At 46.2% G+C, this 19,849-nt stretch overlaps 1 protein-coding gene across 1 annotated transcript in view; it reads right to left on the reverse strand.

The window, feature by feature from the left end:
- Positions 1-2,485: 2,485 nt before the first annotated feature.
- UTP15 (UTP15 small subunit processome component) overlaps positions 2,486-19,849 on the reverse strand; it is a 234,365-nt gene continuing 217,001 nt past the window's right edge. Inside the window, exon 13 of the mRNA XM_078675269.1 lies at positions 2,486-3,107. Within this exon, the coding sequence (XP_078531395.1) occupies positions 2,872-3,107 (236 nt within the window). The 3' untranslated portion in view covers positions 2,486-2,871. The remainder of the gene's footprint in view (positions 3,108-19,849) is intronic.

Here is a 19,849-nt window from a genome sequence, read left to right on the forward strand (position 1 = left end):
CAGCAGGTCTCATAAAGATAGATAACATGACTTTGATGCATTACATTTCGCAGCAAGAAGAAACTAGTTTCCATTCTCTGTCAAAAGAGGTACGAATTACATGGGACATCTACAACCAGGTGTTATTGCAATTAAACAACTGCCAGGATCTCAAAATGATCAGATTAATGTGCTTACACGAGCTCTATCACACTGCCCTGAATTGGAGCTCCAAAATACCAATGTATTATATTTTCCTGCAAATGGGGCTGGACAATACTGTATCTGTTCACAACCACTGAGAACAAAAAATGGCAGTATTGAGCCAATTGCTCCGACAACCAGGAAATGAGGGTAATGTACTTTCAATAGAATGGTATAACATCTTCTCATATGCCTTTCCTTCCTTTTCCCTGAGAACTGATGGAGGCAAAGGCTGATCTCTGTTTCCCTGATCCTCACTGCTGCGGTGTGGTCACACCAGTACTGGTACAGTACAGAGAACTCCTGAGGCTCTTTGCATATCCACTAATACCACTTAAGATGCATCCCCAGGCTTTTCTTCAGACACAAAAGAGATACACTCCACCATGACCTCATGTCACTCAGTTTGCAGCCTGGTAACTGACAATCTAGATTTCGGCCATTTCGACATTCTATCAGACTGCAGGAACACCTGTCATAAGCATGTGCACTGGCACTTAAAATGACTTACAATACCAAGGCTAAATGTTTCTTTGCATGGTGTAAAGACAAAGGCTTCCATCCAGTTTCTATGCAGCCCCGATTAAATTCTTACATACTTCCTTGACCTAGCCAAGAATAGCCTTTCTGCCAAAACAAGGCAAAGAATCCACTCCAGGACAGGGGTATATTCCTCTGGAAGCATAGTGATGATTGCTACTCCCTACGCCAGGGCGCCTCTGCAAAATATATGCCATGCAGTCACGTGACTCACATGGAACAGCAGGCACACCTTCAGCAAACACTAAAACCTTGACATGAGCACAGCAGCCAATTCATCAGTGGGGAAGGCAATCCTCCATAACCTGTTTTAACAGAGATGAGCTTGCTTGCTGCTTTATTTCTTAACATTATGTACTGCTTGCTATTTTGATTCAATCAGTTGAATTATATAAAAAATCCAGTTCTGGATAAAAACTGATTTACTTACCTGCGCTGGGAAAATGGAGTTGCAGGTATCTCATATTAATATGCGACTCTCCCTCCTCCCTGGTCGGAGGCTCACTTGTATCTTATGCATTCCTCACACTACACTTGCGTTCTGAAAGCTGAGCTCTGAACGCCTATTTGGGGAGTAAGAGAGCTCAGAACTTCCACCTCAAGGTTTTAAGTTTGGGTTGTTTGAAACTCTTTGGAAGTGCCACTGAAAAGAAACTGTTGTTGAGGTCTATGGCCAGTTTAACACAGTTTAATGTTGTATAAAGTTACTGGGGATTTCTAGACCGATAATGGGAAACCATTCAAACATGTGATATATGAAATATACCAACCCTACGAGTACTAGGGATACACCAAAGTAACTAATGTCTTACATGTACCTGCTAACAAGGACATTAAAAATGAGGTGCAGATTCTGAAGCGATCCAACCACAATTCAATTCATCTTTATGAGCCCTGGGTAAAGACTGGCACGCACTTAAGTGTACAGGATGATTAGACCGCAAACATGTGGGCAACAGATTTAGAGACCTAGAATCAGCATTATACATATTCCATTAAGCAGAAGCACTGCAACCTAACTAGGATCCAGTCAATTCTTCTGAGGAACCTAGCAATAAATACCTAGACAAAAAGGCTAGTTCACAGACGTGGTAACTTTAGGCAGAAAGAAACATCAAGGGGCTGGGATGTGACAGTACTTACCGCTCCACATATACACACATTCACTATCAAAACACCTCAAAACCAAATTATACATGTGTAAGGCTCACCCACTGCAATTTTTTCAAAACCGAACACCTCATAAAATGGATGACATTGGCAAGGGTAAATACCCTGGAAAGATAAAACTGGAACTACACACAAGGATTGATCTGAATAGACATTTGTTGTGTGGTTTTCCTGAAGCCTCATGTACAGCTAGTATCCCCCTACCCACCCCAATGAAAGAAATATATTTCACATGTGAAAACAAAGGTCCGCAAAGACCTGTGCAATAAATTATCACCTTGAGGAAGACACTGTGAAAATTTAAAAATAAAAGATGAGCACATAACAGTGAACCTAATGAAATATTTCACCTAGATTTCAAGATATTTTATGTGAGAAAGGGACTAGTGTCATTTCGAAATGTAGGTTAGTATCCTCTTTTTGTAGTTAGTTGTCAATCAATAACAGTTATCAAAAACTCCTAATCAAAATAATTGCCTGTACCATCTTGGTGACAAACAACATTTTTGTGAAAGCATTATGTAAAACATCAGCGTTTTTCTCTCTTTTGTTTGGGAGATAAACCTTTAGCAAGCATCAACAGACAACCATCTAGTAAATCCACTGTCTTTATCAACCACCTTGCACAAATGGACAAGTAAAAATGTCTGCTGTAACCACAACTGCTACAGGGCAGCTGAAGCTATTGAATGTTCGTATAAAATTGTGTTTTCAACAGTTGATTCATATTTATCATAGATGAAAATGTACCAGATTTGGAAGAAAAGCTTTTAAAAGTTCTGGTCCATATATGTTGAGAAATATTTTTTTTGCTTCAAGTTTCATCTTTCCATGACTAATGAGTAAAAGTCTTATTTCACATCATATCATAGAGAAGTGGTCTGTCCAGACAAATGTTGTGATGAAGCAGATTCAGAAAAGTAGTTCTTCGAAGGAGCCCAAGTTAACAATTGTTCAAATAAGGAATCTGATGAAGAATCAAGTATCCATAGGAGTCTGCTGCTCTGCTAGAGCAGGTATGGAATTGTTACTAGATTCAGGCAGTGCCACAGAAGTCTCTTTTTTCCTTGTCATGGATGCAAACAGGGTATCCATCATTCCCAAAACCTCTAGCAGTTCTTCTTGATAATTTATTTCTTTCTCTACGAGATCTTGGAGTCTCACAAACTGTTTATCGATGACCGAAGACTGCCCAACAACAGGGTGGTAAATATCTAAGAGTACAGGAAAGCAAGAAAAATAAACAGGAACATATTAATTTTCATTTTCTTTTTATACTTCACCAAGTGACATTTTGCTATTAGTTTAATCTGTTAGAATAAGCGCCTATGTGTGAACCTGAGGGTTGGTCGTAATAAAAGACTATTTTTTGCAATTAATCTCCAAGTCAAAAGGTTTATACAGGAATATATTTATTTTAGGTTTTTACCCAAGTAGGTGTCAGCGCACTTTACAATTAAACAACAATGGAGATGAAAAGAGTTACTTAAAGAAAACAGGGAAACTCCAGAAACTAAGAACTATAGCAAACTAACTACCCCTAGTTGCCAATGAGCAAAATGTACTAAAACTAATAGATAAAGAGGCTGCAGGGGAGTCATTGTAGTGTTGAAAGGAAGAATAAGTAAGATTTGGGCTGGGGGAAGACTGAAAAGCATGTTATGAAAGCAAGTTGTATCAAAATAAAGCACATGAAAGGGATTTGGAGCAGAGCGGCAGGGGATGTAAAAGAGATGTAAACAGGGAAGGATAAAGCCGAAGGATGAGGCAGGGAGTGAAATCTATAACAACTGGGGTCAAGGTTTAAGAGAGAAAGGAGGAAGAAAGAAGAAAAGAAAGGAGCAGGATTACGAGAGTTAGACATGAAGAAAAGTGCAGGGGAATAGGTGTAGTTAATACAGACGTGAGAAGTAAGAGGGGAGGTGTGAGATGGGATTGGTTGGGTAGGCAGAGGGAGAAGAATATAGAATAGAAGTTTTATAGTCCAATCAGGTCGGTTTTCAGATTTTTGTGGAAAGGCAGATGCTCCACTTGAATATTGTACACCTCAACATCTAAAAGTGTTGCCACAGTGAACCACTATATCCTATTTTAAGGAAGCAAGTTAACCAGAGGGATTACTTGTATTCACTCAACATTTCGGCCAAGGACATACAGCAAGTGCCCACACCCAACATCGTAGCTGCTCACTAAGGGGAAAGAAGGGCCTATGCAAGATTAAATCTAGCCCACCGTGCTTCAGTCACTAGTCCGTAGTGGGATATGCATAATCCCAAGAAGTTATGGTTATGCCCTGGGCTATCAGTTGAAGAAAGCTCTTATCACACTATAAACTGTCCCCATTAATTCACAGTGACTACCACCAGCAACTTATTCTGGCTTTAGCCACTGAGAACAGACGTTGTCAATAATACATCTAATTAACCTCCAAAATTGTATGCATCATTGTATTGTCACATCATACCAGTAACTAACCCATTGTAGACTCAAAGTAACAACAAAAAAAACACTTTGAAGTGGCCACTATGCATAACCTAAAAAATACATGAATAAAGACATTAATAAAGGATGTTAACTCTCAAAGGCATGACCGTCCGTCACAGACACCAACGTTTAGCAAAAGGTCACCAAGTGCATTTGTTTGTATAAAAAAAAAACACATTTCCTTAAAAAATAAAGACTTCATAATTACAAGGACAAGCATACTTGTCGCTGTTTTGTGAAGGTAGAACACAGGACAGTGAGTACAGAAAAAGTCTTTCAAAATCTATGGCTTCTATTAGGCTAGTTTTTAAAGCAGTTGTGTTTTTATACAGGCCTATTATCTCTGGCAACAGGAGACATGGTGAAATAAAAACAACATGCTAGTCTTTATACTGGGTTTGGAAATATAACCCGCAAAGAACAGTTATTACTCGTATACAGTTAGTTTACATATTCAGGGTGCCCTTATATGGTTAGTTTCAAATTGAGCAAAAACCTGACGGTAAAGCGAGCTCACTTCTTGCCTGACCTGCTTGTAAAACAAATGTCAATAACTTTATTTTAAGAACATGCAGTTTGTGACTGTAATGTGGGATACAACTTTGGAGTCACCAGGCTCATTTAGCCTAATACTTCAAAGTAATACATGTGGCACTGTTTGTACACCAGAGTTTATTTAGCTTAAATTGTATATAACAGAGACCATGTCACAGTCCACATTTAATTTACGTCAAAGAGTTATGATGGTTAGCTTTGTAGGTGATGCATGCAGTTTTTACAATGCATCTTCGGCCACTGTTGCCACACAAACCTGCAGCATAGCCAGAAGTCAACTTACTTTGATTGATCTGAATGTGATACACCCAGAGTAAGGGAATATGATTTTATTATATTTTGACACGTTTAACATTACATTTGACCTCTTGACTAACAAAGACTTCAACGTTACACTGTTGTACGCCCTACTACAAGAATGGAGTGAGAGGAAAATGTTACTTACCCTGTCAGCATCTCTTTGTAGTGTGTAGTGCGGTAGACAGATGCTTTGTATACCCCTGCCATTTCGTATTGGGGTTGGACATTTGCAAGTTGCTTTCTTTCAAGAAATTCTTTTGAGTCACAAGATGCAGTGTGACTCATCCCTTAGCTGGCTACGAGTGTGGAGATATAGACTCCATGCTATATTGTTTTTTGCGCAGCGGTTGAGAATAGTAGAGTGATGCGTAAAAAAAGTATAGTAGACAGGTGCACTGGTAAAGGAAGTTATTAAGGAAAGGATGAGATCTGTGATCAGGACCTAAAGCTTCCAGGGAGTAGGATGGGTGCATGTGAATCTACATGACTACATGCTACGAACCTATGTTAACAGAGTAAGTAGATACGTACCCTCTACAAGGGGTGGCTACTGCATGATGGATGTGTCTGAAATAGTGATCTGAGGACAGTCTGGCCAACTATTGCCTGTTGTCTATTTGGCTAAGACATCCCAACAATAAGGCAGTGAAGGTGTTCAGGGTTTACTAAATAGCTGCTCTGCATATGTTCATATGTCCACTAATGAAATATTGACCAAAAAAGCCATGGTTGCTGCCTTCTTTTGTGTAGCATGCACCCTTGGGGTAACATGGAGAGCTCTTTTAGATTTATGATAGCAAGCTTGGATTCCCTTGACTATCCACCTCTTTGGCCTGCTTTGGAGAATAGCTGGCCCTTGTGGGGTTTAGCGAAGGCTATAAACAACTGGTCAGCTTTTTGAAAGGGCTTGGTCATGCACATGTAGTTTATGAGAACCTGTTTGATATCTAGAGTGTGAAGGGCTTGTTCTGGCTGATGGGAGAAAGATGGAAGCTCTATGGTTTGATTGAAGTGAAATGGGAAAACCACCTTGGGAAGGAACTTTACATTAGACACGAGTGTTCTATATAAACCTAAAGAACAGGTTGGGGCAGGTGGAGCAGTAAGGAATCTATAACTAAAGTATGTCTCTTACAGATACATCATTACCGAAGGTAAGTAACTTGTTCATTTGAAAGAGACCATCAGTTATAGATTCCTTATCTTAGAATAGATACACCAGCAATGCCAACCCCGGAGGTAGGTCTGTGAACTAAGTTCACACCAGGAAGTCCTGGAGAACAGAACAGCCAAAAAAGCCGTCTCTCCGGACTTGGATATACAGGCAATAGTATTTGTTGAACGTGTGCAGGGATGCCCACATGGCTGACTTGTAGATGTCAATCAACGGAATTCCACGTCCCAAAGCAGTAGAGGCTGTTGTCGCCAGGGTAGATAAGGCGTGCAGTCCTACTGGAGGTTCCTTTTTCGCTAATGAAAAGCAGAATTTAATGCATAGGACAACCCATCGAGAGATGGTATGTTTCTGCACGGCCCGACCTTTCTTGGAGCCCACATAACCCACGGAGAGTTGATCGTCCACCCGGAAATCTTTAGTGCGGTTAAGGTAGAAGGACAGCGCACATTTAGGGGCCAGACGGTGGAGTCTCTCCTCTTCTTTGGAAGGGTGCAGAGGCGGAAAGAAGTTGGGCAATGTGATGGCCTGAGCTAAGTGGAAAGCGGTAACCACTTTGGGCAGAAAAGTGGGCCTAGTTTGAAGGACCACCTTGTCTGGATGAACTGCAAGAAAAGGAGGTTTGGAGGAAAGAGACTGAAGCTCACTCACCCAGCGAGCAGAGGTGATGGCAAGCAGGAAAGCGGTCTGCAAGGTAAGAAGAGGACAATTATGTAGTGGCTCGAAGGGAGCCTACATAAGGTAAGTAAGAACAAGGTTTAAGTCCCACTGGGGCATTATGAAAGGAGAAGGAGGAAAGAGATGAGTTATGCCCTTTAGAAATCTATTTGTAATCGGAGACTTGAAAAGAGAAGGTTGATCAGGAAGCCGCAGAAAGGCAGATATGGCCGAAAGGTAGCCTTTAAGAGTGCCCAGAGCAAAGTCCTGCTGGGCAAAAGATAGAATGAAGAGGAGGACCTCCGAAAGGGGGGGGCAGAAAGGGGATCCACAGCCTTTGCTGTGCACCATGCCACAAATCTGTTTCATCTACAGTTGTACACCGTTTTAGTGGAGGGACACCTGGCTACCACAATGATGTTACAGACTTTGGGAGGAAGGTCGAAAGCGGCCAACTGTCGCCGCTCAACCTCCACGCAAGGAGGTGGAGCTGGATAGGTTCGGGTGGAGGACCGTCTCCAGCTACTGCGACAGAAGATCCTCCCGAAGAGGCAGTCTGATCGGAGGATCGATGGCCATGCTCAAGAGCTCGGGGTACCAGACGCTTAGTGCCCAGTCCAGAGCCACAAGAATGACTTGGGCCCAGTCGCGCTTGATCTTCTTCCGCACTCTGTGTGGAAGTGGTACAGGCGGAAAGGCGTACAGGAAGGCTGCAATTCAACTTGCGATGAAAAGAGTCACTGAGCGAGTGCCGCCTTGGAAACACCAAAGCGGAGAACTGCTGACATTGCACGTTCTCTTCAGGGGCAAACAGATCTAACCAAGGCTCTCCCCACTGCCGAAAGAGACCATGCACCATCTCGAGTGAAGATGCCCCTTGTGATCCATCGTGCACCCGGCGGCTGAGTTTGTCCGCCTTGGTGTTCAGGGAACCTGTCAGGTGTGGAACCACCACGGATATGCCCTGATGTTCCAGCCATATACACAGGCGAAGAGCCTCTTGAGATAGGTTCCACGACCCCACCCCGCCCTGTTTGATGCAGTACCACATGGCAGTGGTGTTGTCCGTGAACACCTGCACTACTCTTCCTTGGACAGAAGGAAGGAATGCCTTCAGTGCAAGACGGATTGCCTGGAGCTCCGTTCGGAGATGAGACCCCTGAACTCCACCGCTCCCAGATGGCTGCCTCATCCCAGAAGTGACGCATCCGTCACTACTGTAAATTCTGGTTGGGGAAGGGAGAGGGATTTGCTGCTGACCCAATCCTGGTTTGTGAGCCACCACTGCAATTGATGTGCAGTCCCCTCTGAGATCTGGACATCGGAAAGATCCCCCCGATGCTGCGCCCACTGGAACTTCAGGTCCCACTGCAGAGTCCGTATATGCCACCTGGCATGATCCACCAGCAGGATGCAGAAGGCCATTGGCCTAGCAGCCTCAGAGTCATTCTCACTGAAATCCGGGATAAAGGCTGAAACATCTGTATCATAGCCCGAATATCCCAGACTTGCTGCTCAGGAGGATAGCCTGAAACTCCGCTGTATCCAGAACTGCCACGATGAAAAGGAGCTTCTGAGAGGAAATGGGGTGTAACTTCGGCACGTTGATAGTGAACCCCAGTGAGTGCAGGAGGTCTGCCATTGTCTGGAGGTGGGAGACGACAGCCTGGGGTGAGCCCGCATTTAACAGCCAGTCATCAAGATAGGGGAAGACTGGAACCCCTGATCTTCGCAGATGAGCTGCGACCACCGCCATCACTTTCGTGAACACCAGAGGGGTGCTGGTAAGGCTAAAGGGAAGCAGGGTAAATTGAAAATATCCTACCGTAGGTATCGGCTGTGGGCTGACAGGACGAGGATGTGGAAATAGGCATCCAGCAAATCCAACGCTACCATCCAGTCTCTGGGATCGAGGGCAGATAAGACCTGAGCAAGCGTGAGCAGTTTGAACTTCTCCTTCCGGAGGAAGCGGTTGAGGGCCCAGAGGCCTAAGATAGGACGCAAGCCTTTGTCCACTTTGGGTACCAGAAAATAGTGGGAGTAACAACCATGGCCTACTTCTGGCACAGGGACCCTTTTGATAGCTCCCTTAGCCAAGAGAGCTGTAACTTCCTAGCGGAGAAGGGCCAAGTGATCCTCCAACATGCGATGGAGTGCTGGTGGAATGAAGGGAGGGATAGTCTCGAAGGGGAGGGAGTAGCCCCTTCGGACTATCTGCAAAACCCACCTGTCCGGCGTGATGTTTTGCCAGTGGGGGAGGTGATGGTAAATCCTGCCGCCTACTGGCCTCTGGTGGCCCTAAAACGTCAGACTAGGAGGATTTGGAGGCTGCTGAGGGGCAGTATGGGTGGACTGGCCCGCCCGCTAGCCCCCAGACCTGCGTCGCTGGGTCACAGGTTTGCGGCCACGCAGGGGCTGGGTAGCATGCATGGCCCTGTGGCTAGATTGGGTGGAACGTTGTAGGACACCCCTTCCGTAGCCACGAAATGGGCGAAAGGCAGACTGTGTGGGGCGAGACGTTGCTGTGGGGCCCAAGGATCTGGCCGTAGCCCTAGAATCAATGAAGTGCTTGAATGCTGAATCAGCCTCGTTACCGAACAGGCGACGGCCATCAAAGGGTATGTCCAGAAGGGTGGGTTGGACATCCCCAGAGAAACCGGACGTACTCAACCAGGCAATTCGAGTCTCGGCGGTATCCATCCCACACCTAATGGTGAACTTAGATGTGTCTCGATCCTCTGCCATTGTGCGGGTGAGAACGGCCACTGTGGCAGCACTTACGCAACCGCATCCCACACTGTGTGGTTGTAGCGGCCCAAGAGGCAAGCAATGTTAAGAGACTACAGCGCTAAGCTGGCGGAATAACATATCTTTATCACAAGGTGGTCCAGCTTCTTGTGTTCCCTAATTGGAGGAGCAGTAGGGAATGCGCCCTTGGAAGATGAGACTTGGACCACCAAGCTCTCGAGGGCAGGGTGTTGGGAGGGGAAAGGTGGGTGGCCCGGGGCTGGGCGGTGGCGTCGGGCAATCATCCGGTCTACAGGAGCCCCTGTGCCTAGGACCAAGTGCCCAGAATTTCGTCAGTAAGGACTTTATTAAAAGGCAGCAGGGGCACCGAAGAGGCAGTTTGGTGACTGACGTACCTCTGACGTACCTCTGTCAGCAAAGATGCTATGGAGCGCTTCGTAAAAAAGCTGGGCAAGGGACGCTCTGGGAAAGTGAGGGGAGCTTGGAGCCATCCCAGAGGCAGGTTCCGAAGACAGAACCAGAGAGCGATGACACAGAGTCCCACAACGCGTTAGCCGACGGACGGGGAGAAGGCAAAGAGCGATGGATGCTTCTTCGCCTTCTTCTTGTACTTCAAATTACCCCATGAGTGCGAAGACTTCGAAGACGAGTGGTGGTGGCTCCGCGACCAGTCCTGAGACCTTCCTCTCGACCAGGACCTTGAACAACGTGGAGCAGACTGCCGGGCTTCCAAGAGCTTTCGGGACCTCTCCGCAAAGACTTCGGATTCATGGCTCAGCAGTCGGAGCACAACTTCGGGTCGTGGTCATGCTCTAAGCACCAAAGGCACACGAGGTACAGATCCTTGACAGACCTCAATTTGTGACAGGAGTCACAAGGCTTGAAGCTGCGATATCCCTTGTGCAACCAGGAGTCAGTAGACTCAAAAAAGAGGTCGACAAAAGTCGAAAAAAAGTTTAGTCATAAAATGACTACGGGGCAGGCTCTCTCCGGATCTGCCCGGTTGGCACGGAAAAAGAAAGAACTGACGTCAGCACACAGGGGCGGCATCGAAGTAGACACCGCAACGTCATCCCACCAACCATGACGCCGGCTACGAATGTCTAGTCGACCGACACCACCTATCGACTCGCAGGGTACTGCTGCAGAAAAATTTCTCTGGATCCAGTCTGACGCCTGGGGGTAAGGAATCTATAACTAATGGTCTCTTCCAGATTGAAGGGTTCTTGTATAGTGAGGGCTTACGACTCACTAATAAGACTAAGGGGTATTATGCCAACACAAAAAATCTACCTTCCAGCAAAGGTTAAACATTGAAAATCGAGTGAACTTTAAAACACTTACCTACATGCACAAAATTAAAGCCAATACACCCCCAACTACCTCTGCACTTTGGTCAAACCATATATTCCATCTAGAAATCTTAGATCAGCCTCACATGGCCGTTTTGTGATCCCTAAATACAAACTAGCATGAATTGGAGGGAAATCCTTAACATATCTAGGGCCATCGTACTGGAATTCCCTCCCAATGTCACTCAGAAATTAAACAAACTACTCCAGCTTCTGCAAGTTGCTCAAAACCTGGCTGTTTGATAAATAAGACGCACATGCTCCATCATGTCAATTGCTTTTATCTGCGCAGGGAAACCCTTTTTTGGGTAGCTGTCGCGCAACACAAATTCTAATAATAATAAGGTACTATGGAGGGCACGAGCGAAAAGGTTTAAAAGAGGGTCCCATGAGTTCTAGTGAAGACTATGCTGAAATTCCAGATGCGTGCAGGGGGGCCTGTGGGGAAGATGACTTCTCTTGAGGCCCTCCATGAAGGCTTTAACTACTAGCATGTGAAAAGGGAGGTATGTTCCCTGTTATGCATGTAAGCAGGTGAAGCAAACATCGGTTAATGTCTTCGATCACAGCGGGGACCCAGATTTTGGGGATGCCATAATGGAGACATCTTTTCCACCTTGCTGCCTATTAGGCTCGTAAGATAAGCCTGCAGGGCTCTTGTAGGATGTTCATGTATTCTGGGAGACGTAGGTAACCGAACTCTAGGGCTTCTGGCACTAGACTTAGGTGTTTGGGGTCTGGATGTCTAATTTGGCGTTGACTTATGGTGACAAGGTCTGGCCTGTTTGGGAAGCTTCTCTTGGGGGGCTGACTGACATCTCTAGGGGTGTCAAGTAACAGGGCTGTTTGGCCTAGGTGAGGGCTACGAGGATAAGAGTCTGAGAGGTTTGTTGCATCTTGACCATGAATGGAGGAGTAAGAGAGGCATAAAAACGTAAGCAAAGATCTGTGACCAGTTCATACATAGTGCATTGCCCACTGTGGGTACATGTAGGCCTAATTTAGGTACTTTGAGTTTTTGAGAATGGCGAATAGGTCTATGTGTTGAATGCCCCAGCGCTGAAGGTAGTGGAGTAGGATTTGCAGGTGGAGATCCCATTTGTGGACTTGTTGATGTGTCCTGCTGAGCATGTCGGCCAAGTTATTGTCTAACTTTGAAAGGTACTCCACAATGGAAGTGAATGCGGTTGCAGAGCACCCAATGCCATATCTTCTGTGCCAGTATTGACAGGGTGAGAGATTAAGGCTCTGTTTCTGGAGGTAATGCATGACTGTCATATTGTCTTTTTTTATTTTATTGATTTGAAAAAACAAATAAGTCAATTCTTTTGGTTGCATAATATGCAGTACAGTTACATTATTCATGCATATAAAAGGAAAAGTAAATCAGTCATTTTCCCCAATCTTGTTTCCAAAATTCTGTCTCATCTCTATCTCCTTAGTAGGCGAGGTACACAAATCCCCCCGGTAAGTATTCCACTTGCTCCATTTTTTATCCCATTTCTTGGGTCAACCCCTAGATTTGAACACCTCTTTTTCTGCTATCATACACTTGTCTAACTCCTTTGCCCAATTCTTCAGCGAAGGATTCTCTTCCACCCCCCACTTCATTGCAATTGCTTGTTTCACTAATGTGTATCCCAGAGTGGTCATTTCTTGCTCAACCTCCGTGAGGTCTGTAGCTTCCCATATATTAAGGAGTACCAGTTGTGGTGTTGAATAATATCCTTTCCTAGTGCTCTTTGCATGTGGTTTTTGGCCTTTTCCCATAGAGTTTGTATGTAGGGGCACTCCCAGATAGAGAGGTAAAAAGTGGCCTCCTGCTGGCATCTGCGGAGACACCGCACATCTAGTCTATTCCCTATTTTTGCTAAGGTGACCTCAGTAAGATACGCTCTGTTCAGGATTTTCAGTTGAATAAGACGGAGCCCAAGAGCAATGGCAGCTTCTCTCGAGGACATCAGTGCAGTCTGCAAATCGTCATCTTCAATTTGCCCTACATTGGCTTGCCACCGTTCTTGAAGTGTATGGAATGGGCCTGGCAAGTTGTTACATAGCTTCCTATATGTTAACGAGACTGATTTCTCTGGCATAGGCTCCGAAAGCAATCGGTCCTCCAGAGGGGAGGACTCCGGAATATGTGCTATGTCGGAGAGTGCAGTTTTAAGGGCATGACGAACCTGTTGATACCGAAAGACCTCCCCTTGGGCTAGTTCATATTTCTCCCCCAATTCCACAAATGTTAGTATTTTCCCATGGTTTACCAAGTGGCCAATTGTAGAGATTCCAATAGTATCCCATCTATCAAAACCAGGTTGATGACAGAGTAATCCCAGCTTTTGAGTAGACCATATTGGAGTGGCTTGTGTCAGTACGTCTAACCAGCTGAGACGGCAATTAGCTTGGCGCCAGATCTCTACTGTGTGGGCTGTTTGGGCCCAGGTATTGACCTTTCTGGACTTTCGGGTAGAGGGCTCCTAAGTAGCCCTCCCTGCCCATTTGATATTTATCCAGCAGATATGCCGGATCCAACGGGGAACAATAAATCCAGTGATTCACCACTATCCGCTGCGAAGCCCAATGATATAGTTGCATATCCGGGCCGATTTATATTGAGACGCCAGAAATAGCAGGATATCCTTGGCATAGAGGGATATCCTATCCTCATGTCCTTCTGCCCACTTCAACCCTCTAGGCAGTGGATCTCCCCTCACCCATGAGGCCAGTGGTTTCCAATATTAGTGAAAAAATCATGGGGCCAGGGGACAACCCTGTGTTGTCCCCCATCCTATTGAAAATGTCCTGGACAGTCGATTGTTGACCCTGACCTGGCCCTTTAGGTCCGTATAAAACAGCTTAATCCAATTCATACATTTCGGGCCAAAGCAAAGAGATAAGGCCATTCTATGGAATCAAGAGCCATTTTGGTGTCTAAAGACAATACTACTGCATCTTCTTCTATAAGTTGTTGTTATGTTGTCTGTTTGATTGGTACTACTTTCTCCTGAATGACCAGAATGAAGGCTTTGAGGGTGAGATTTATGGCCAGAAGCTCGAGGTAGTTAATGTGGTGTCCCTGGTAATATGGAGCCCACATGACTTGTGACCTGGATGTGCCCCTAGCCGGTTTTAGAGACGTCCATGGTGATGATGACTTGCTGAATAGGGCTTAGGAAGGCAATACACTGTGGCTGATTCAGCACTGCAGAGAGCGATGGGCTCTGGCTATTACCAACACTAGATCTTCGCACGGACCATTCGCTAATGACCATTCAGCCGGAGCATGTGGAGACGGATCAGGTGTACTATGGCGATGAAGGAAGATATCATGCCCCGTAGGTGTATAAAGGTTCTGACTGAGAGTGGACTATTTGGATGAAATGGAGGTAAGAACTGCTTGAAGGCTAATACCTTCTGTGGCATGGGGTAGGCGTTACCTGTAACTGAGTTTAATACCACCCCTTGTAAGGGCTGGACTTGAAGTGGTTGTAGGTGGGATTTGGTGGCATTTATTGTGAACCCGAGGCTGTTTAGAAGTGAGGTGGTAGCCTGGGTATCTGCTAGGCACTGGTGCTAGCCTGCGCACTTGATCACTCAATTATCAAGGTAGGGGACAACCTAGATGCCGCCCCCCACTCCTCCCCCCTCACCCCCCTGCCCCCCTCAGGTGGGCAGCTACTAGTGCTAGGCAGTTTGTGAAGACCATTGTAGAGTACCTTGAATTGGTAGAACTGGTCACTTACTATGAAGCCGAGGTAGCACCAGGGGGCAGGATGGATGGGGATATGAAACTAGGCGTCCTTCAGGTCTAATGCCGCCATGTAATTGCCTTGATGAAGCAGAGGGATACAATCCCACAGTGTTACCATATGAAAGTCTTCGGAGAGGATGTAGCCATAGGTATGAGCTTTAGGCAGAAGCTGTGGTGAAGCACTGTCACCCATGTGATGTGATATCCTGTCATTGGGGAAAGAAATTCTGCAGTCCCCCACCTCCCCCAACAGCTGTTGTGTGATTTTGGGGGCGGGATGGAGGGGGCTCTGTTGAAGGTGGTGACTTAGGAGGTGCAACATAGGGGGAAGGGCTGGTGCTCCTGTTCATGCATTTCTTAGACTTAGGAGGTGGAAGGGGCTCCAAAGCCAACTGTTCCTCAAAAGTAAAGTCTCAGAAGGTGTTGCTAGAGGGAGCTTTAATTAGATATTCCCCCTTTGGGGGTGGATGAAAAGTAGTTTTTGCTTTGCATCCAACTCCTACTGCAGGCCCTGTAGGATACATTGCTCCGAGTCGTCAAAGCCGGTCATCAAAGGAATCCTGGGTGCCAACAGTGGTTTCAGCAACAATGGCGGCTTCGGAGTTGATAGAGGCTTGAGACGGAGGTTAGCATCAGTGTGCCAGAATCAAAAGTGGCTTTGATTTTCAAGGTGCTCGAGGCTTATGGATGATCTTGGGGCTTGACAGTTGAACATGGTCGATGTAGAGTGGTGTTGGCTCCAAAGGCTTTAGTCTGTGCCAATCAGAGTCTGAAGACAGCGGAGGTTTTAAAGACTTAGTAGTGGTCAGAGGGCTTGATACCCGACCACCCCCCGCCCTTAGGGGCAGTGCTCTGCCTAAGGCCCCTTGGGAGGCTTAGTTGCGTCTAAGCGCCAACCATACTTACAACCCATGTGGAGGTCTTGAAGATCAGAGGTTGTCGAGGTAAAGAGAAATTCTTGCTATTCTTTCTCCTGGTGTGAGTCATTGTAGAATACCGCCTCTGGGCTAGACGATGGTTAATGGAGCGGGATACCCGAAGGGCCGGTGTCCTCATCTTCATCGAAGTCGAGCGGGTCCTGTTCTCTGAAGATGTTGGGGCTGTCGTCGAAGGCTTGCTGCAGAATCTTCTTATTGGCACAAATTTCTCTGTCAATAATTGAAGGTCTTCAAGCGAAAGGTGAGGCAGGCCTGGCACGTGGTGTCATCGCAGTCAGGGGAGCAGAAGAGGTGACAAACCTCATGGTGATCAGACCATGGATATTTGGCATGAAAAAGGAGAAAATATTGGTGGGGAAGGAATGGTGTCTATTCAATTCATTACCTGAGCGGAAATGTGAAAAATCATCGGAACTCAAAGCCCTGGTAGTACATGCCTGAACCCAATAACGGAAAAAAACAAAGCAACAATGAGTCGGGCCCACGCTCTTTGCTAACTAAGATAGGAGTCAAAGTGTATGACTCGAAAGTTTTCTTCAAAGAAAAATAACTTGCAGACATCTGAGCCCAACACTATATAGCAGGATAATGCAGAGCATGTGTATCTACAGAAGCATATGCTACGCACATAGTTTTTTACCCGGAGGACATATTTTCCAGGGGTAGTAGTCAATTTAGAAAGCCCCCCACAAGAACAATCATTTGCAATGCAATAGGTCTCGCATTTGTTAAAGTTAGAGCTGTTCGCGTTAAAAAATACGTTTTTTACTTTTGCTTTTTTATACCAATGGTAATAGTGCTACTCAACTGCAAATAAACAAACATAAGTAAAAAACATTGTCATTTTCAACACAGACAGCTCTAACTTTAACAAATGCGAGACCCATTGCATTGCCAATGCTTGTTCCTGGTTTGCCACTTTGCCACCGTGGAATAAGGCGCAGGAATTCTTCATTCAATAGGTTACCTGTCTGGGCTAATTTGTCTCACTTGGCCCCATGGTCATCTCCTCCTCACTGTGGAGGAACCTGCTAGAGTGGTGAGTGTGCCTGACACCCAAGGCATTGATTTACTTGGCATTTGGTTAGAAGCCTCTGCTATTTGGTTGGACAGAATAGATTTCTTTCTATTGTTATAATGATTCACTCAGTTTTGTTGGTACTGAAATACATGATGGCTTTTGTCGAGGCAGTGTACATGTTTTGATGCTTTCTATGACAGTTGAAGGGCTCTCGCTGCAGGATGTCTCTGTGTGGGAATGTAGAGTGTGAGTGTTCAGTCTCTCTGCGGGCGTGGATGGCGCCCATGCGGGGGTCACCTGCATATATATATCACAGGGCAGTATTTTATGTAGGTGATTCTGGTGTGTGGGTATCAGATATGTGAAGGTTTTGTTACAGGTTTTGTCGTGACCAGGATGCTGCCACCTGTGACTGAGTTATATCAGAGCAGGGGCTGTCTGGGAAGGGGGGTCTGCACTTGTGGGTGTTGCTTACCTCCAGTGCATGGGTGCTCCCTGTGTAGGGGTACCGGCTATACGAGAGTGCTGAGGGCATAAGATGCCTTTGTGTACGATTGTGACCCACATCCAGTACCAGTTGTGTGGGTTCGTGCCTGCTGCCTGGTGTGGGATATTTAAGGATGTAGGGTGTAGGGGCAGTGGGGCCTTCTCTGTCAGCATCTAAAGGGATCAGCAACTCACGCTGCTACTCAGCAGCCAGGCAGTGGTCAGGCTGGAGCAGAGCAAAGCAGACGGACAGTTTATTTTTTAAAGGTGGCCATTATGCCTTGGCATTACACTGCCTGTCCCGAATAACCATGCAATATTAATACTGACCATTTGAATACTACACACGTCCACACTGAGTTGTGTTTTGGAGCATAAACAATAGGCTGTGGTGTCATCCTATGGAATTACACTAATTTTATCGATCTTTGCAGAATTGGGGTAGTCTACGGCATAAATAAGAGACTCCTAGGACAACTGATAGGCCTGTATGGTTGGAGCAGAGGCAGTCTTATGATAAAAGTGAAAACACCGAGCATTTTCAGAGAGAGGCAGAAAATGCAAAGACCCTTGCATATGTAGTGTGTTCTAATAGTTTTTAGCAGAGCATTGTTACAAATGCGGTATATCACATCGCACAGGAAAGTTAGAAGTAACTTTTACAGGTAAGCGCAGAAACAGCGACGGAAACATTATTCCATCAAATTATGTGAGGGTGGAAAAAAGTGTTACATTTGGTGCAATGCTGTGTTTTCCATCTAGAGTAATGTAGGTAACAATGCCATACAGAGATGCGCATACAGTCAATTGAATAAAAATCGAGAGTACGTACATACAGAAACAGTTATAACACCCACAATAACCTCCCCATTTCAGTGAAGAGGAGGAGGAGGACGACAAGGAGGGAAGGCGGAGAGCACAATATCCATGATCTCTAAGGAGCGGGGGAGGAGGAAAGGTCTGAGGGAGAATGTGGCCTAATGGCTAGAGCCGTCGACCTCGGAGCTGGGGAACCGAGATCGTGTCTCAGCAGGGACTCTCAACATCCTGTGATTCTGGGTCTCAGTAGAGATTCTCAACATCCTGTGATTCTGAGCAAAACTCTATTCTCCCCGTGCCCGACAAAAATAAATGTGTACATCTGGAACTTCGGGTCGTGTTCACGCGAGATCACGCGAGATCACGCCACATCACGCCACATCACGCCACATCACATCACGCCACATCACGCCACATCATGCCACATCACGCTACATCACACACTATCACACACACATACTAACAACACAGACTAACACACACAACACCTCCTCCCCGCCCCTTTTAAAAAAAGATGCATGGGGCCACTGCTGGAGATATCCAATTCCACTAATGATAGTAGGTCCGTCGAGGATAGAGCAGTGCTGTCATCAGTCGAATCAGCAGTCGTAATTAATTGAATTAAGGGAGGGGTAGATGTAAGTTATCAAACAGCTTGAGGACATGTGAATCCCAGAGAGTCGCGAGCTCTCACCACCCTGCCAGATACGACCGGACATCAAGGTGTCCGCTGCAGCCACTGCCCATTTGTGTGTTTCTTGAAGCAAAGTAAGTACCGTGGCCGGCTGGGCCGCCTCTATGACAGGTTATCGACCTCTTGAGCAGGGCCAGAGCAAGGACTGCCAGCCTCGGAGGGTATTTGTGGCGTTTGGTGATTCCTAGTAAACAAAGCAGCGAGTTAGGGTTAATAGGATGTCAACTACCGTGGAGATGTGTTCCAGCATCTGAGTCCAGACCCGCGCGAGTGGCTTTCGAAACCATGTGTAGTGTAGCATCAGCATGTCTGCATCTGGGGCACGCGCACAGTGTCCCTGGGAACATCACATGCACCCTGCGTGGGATGAAGCACACTTGGTGGATTTAAGGCGAGCATTACGGGACTCACGTTGTACATGCTCCAGTGCCATCATCCATTGTTTAACAGTGAGTGCGCTGCCAAGGTTTGCCCCCCATCGAGGTATCAAAATACAGCCATAATTTGAGTGCACTGGGCTGCTAACTCCACTGGCCCTGGTGCCACTGCACCCACTGCACTATTAATAGCCAGGACTCTGAATATTGCATCAGTCTGGTCATCAGCAACACAGAAGGAATGTCTGAATGACGTCTCGAGTCTGGTAACATGAGTCAAAGCAAGCATCAGCAGGATATTCACGCACACCTCTGCAGCAAGCTCCCAGCCCACTGAGCTAGCCTGACGACAAGCCGTGCTCTCCTCCTCCCCTCGCCATGGCGGTGCTGCTTCCTCCCCCCAGTGTACAGGCGGTTTCTATTCCTGGAGCAGCACAGTGTGAAGCTGCAGAAGAGCTGGGATAACACAAGGTAGCCAGGAGGTCTGGGCCTCTCATTAACACCTACCTCTGCTGCGTGGTCAGACTACATGCAAAGTGGTGGCGACTGCATTAAGAGCGCGTGCTCAGCATTCCCGTAGAACAGGTGGGAATGATATTG

This window comes from Lissotriton helveticus, chromosome 2_1 (assembly GCF_964261635.1).
Source record: "Lissotriton helveticus chromosome 2_1, aLisHel1.1, whole genome shotgun sequence".
Taxonomy (NCBI): Eukaryota; Metazoa; Chordata; class Amphibia; order Caudata; family Salamandridae; genus Lissotriton; species Lissotriton helveticus.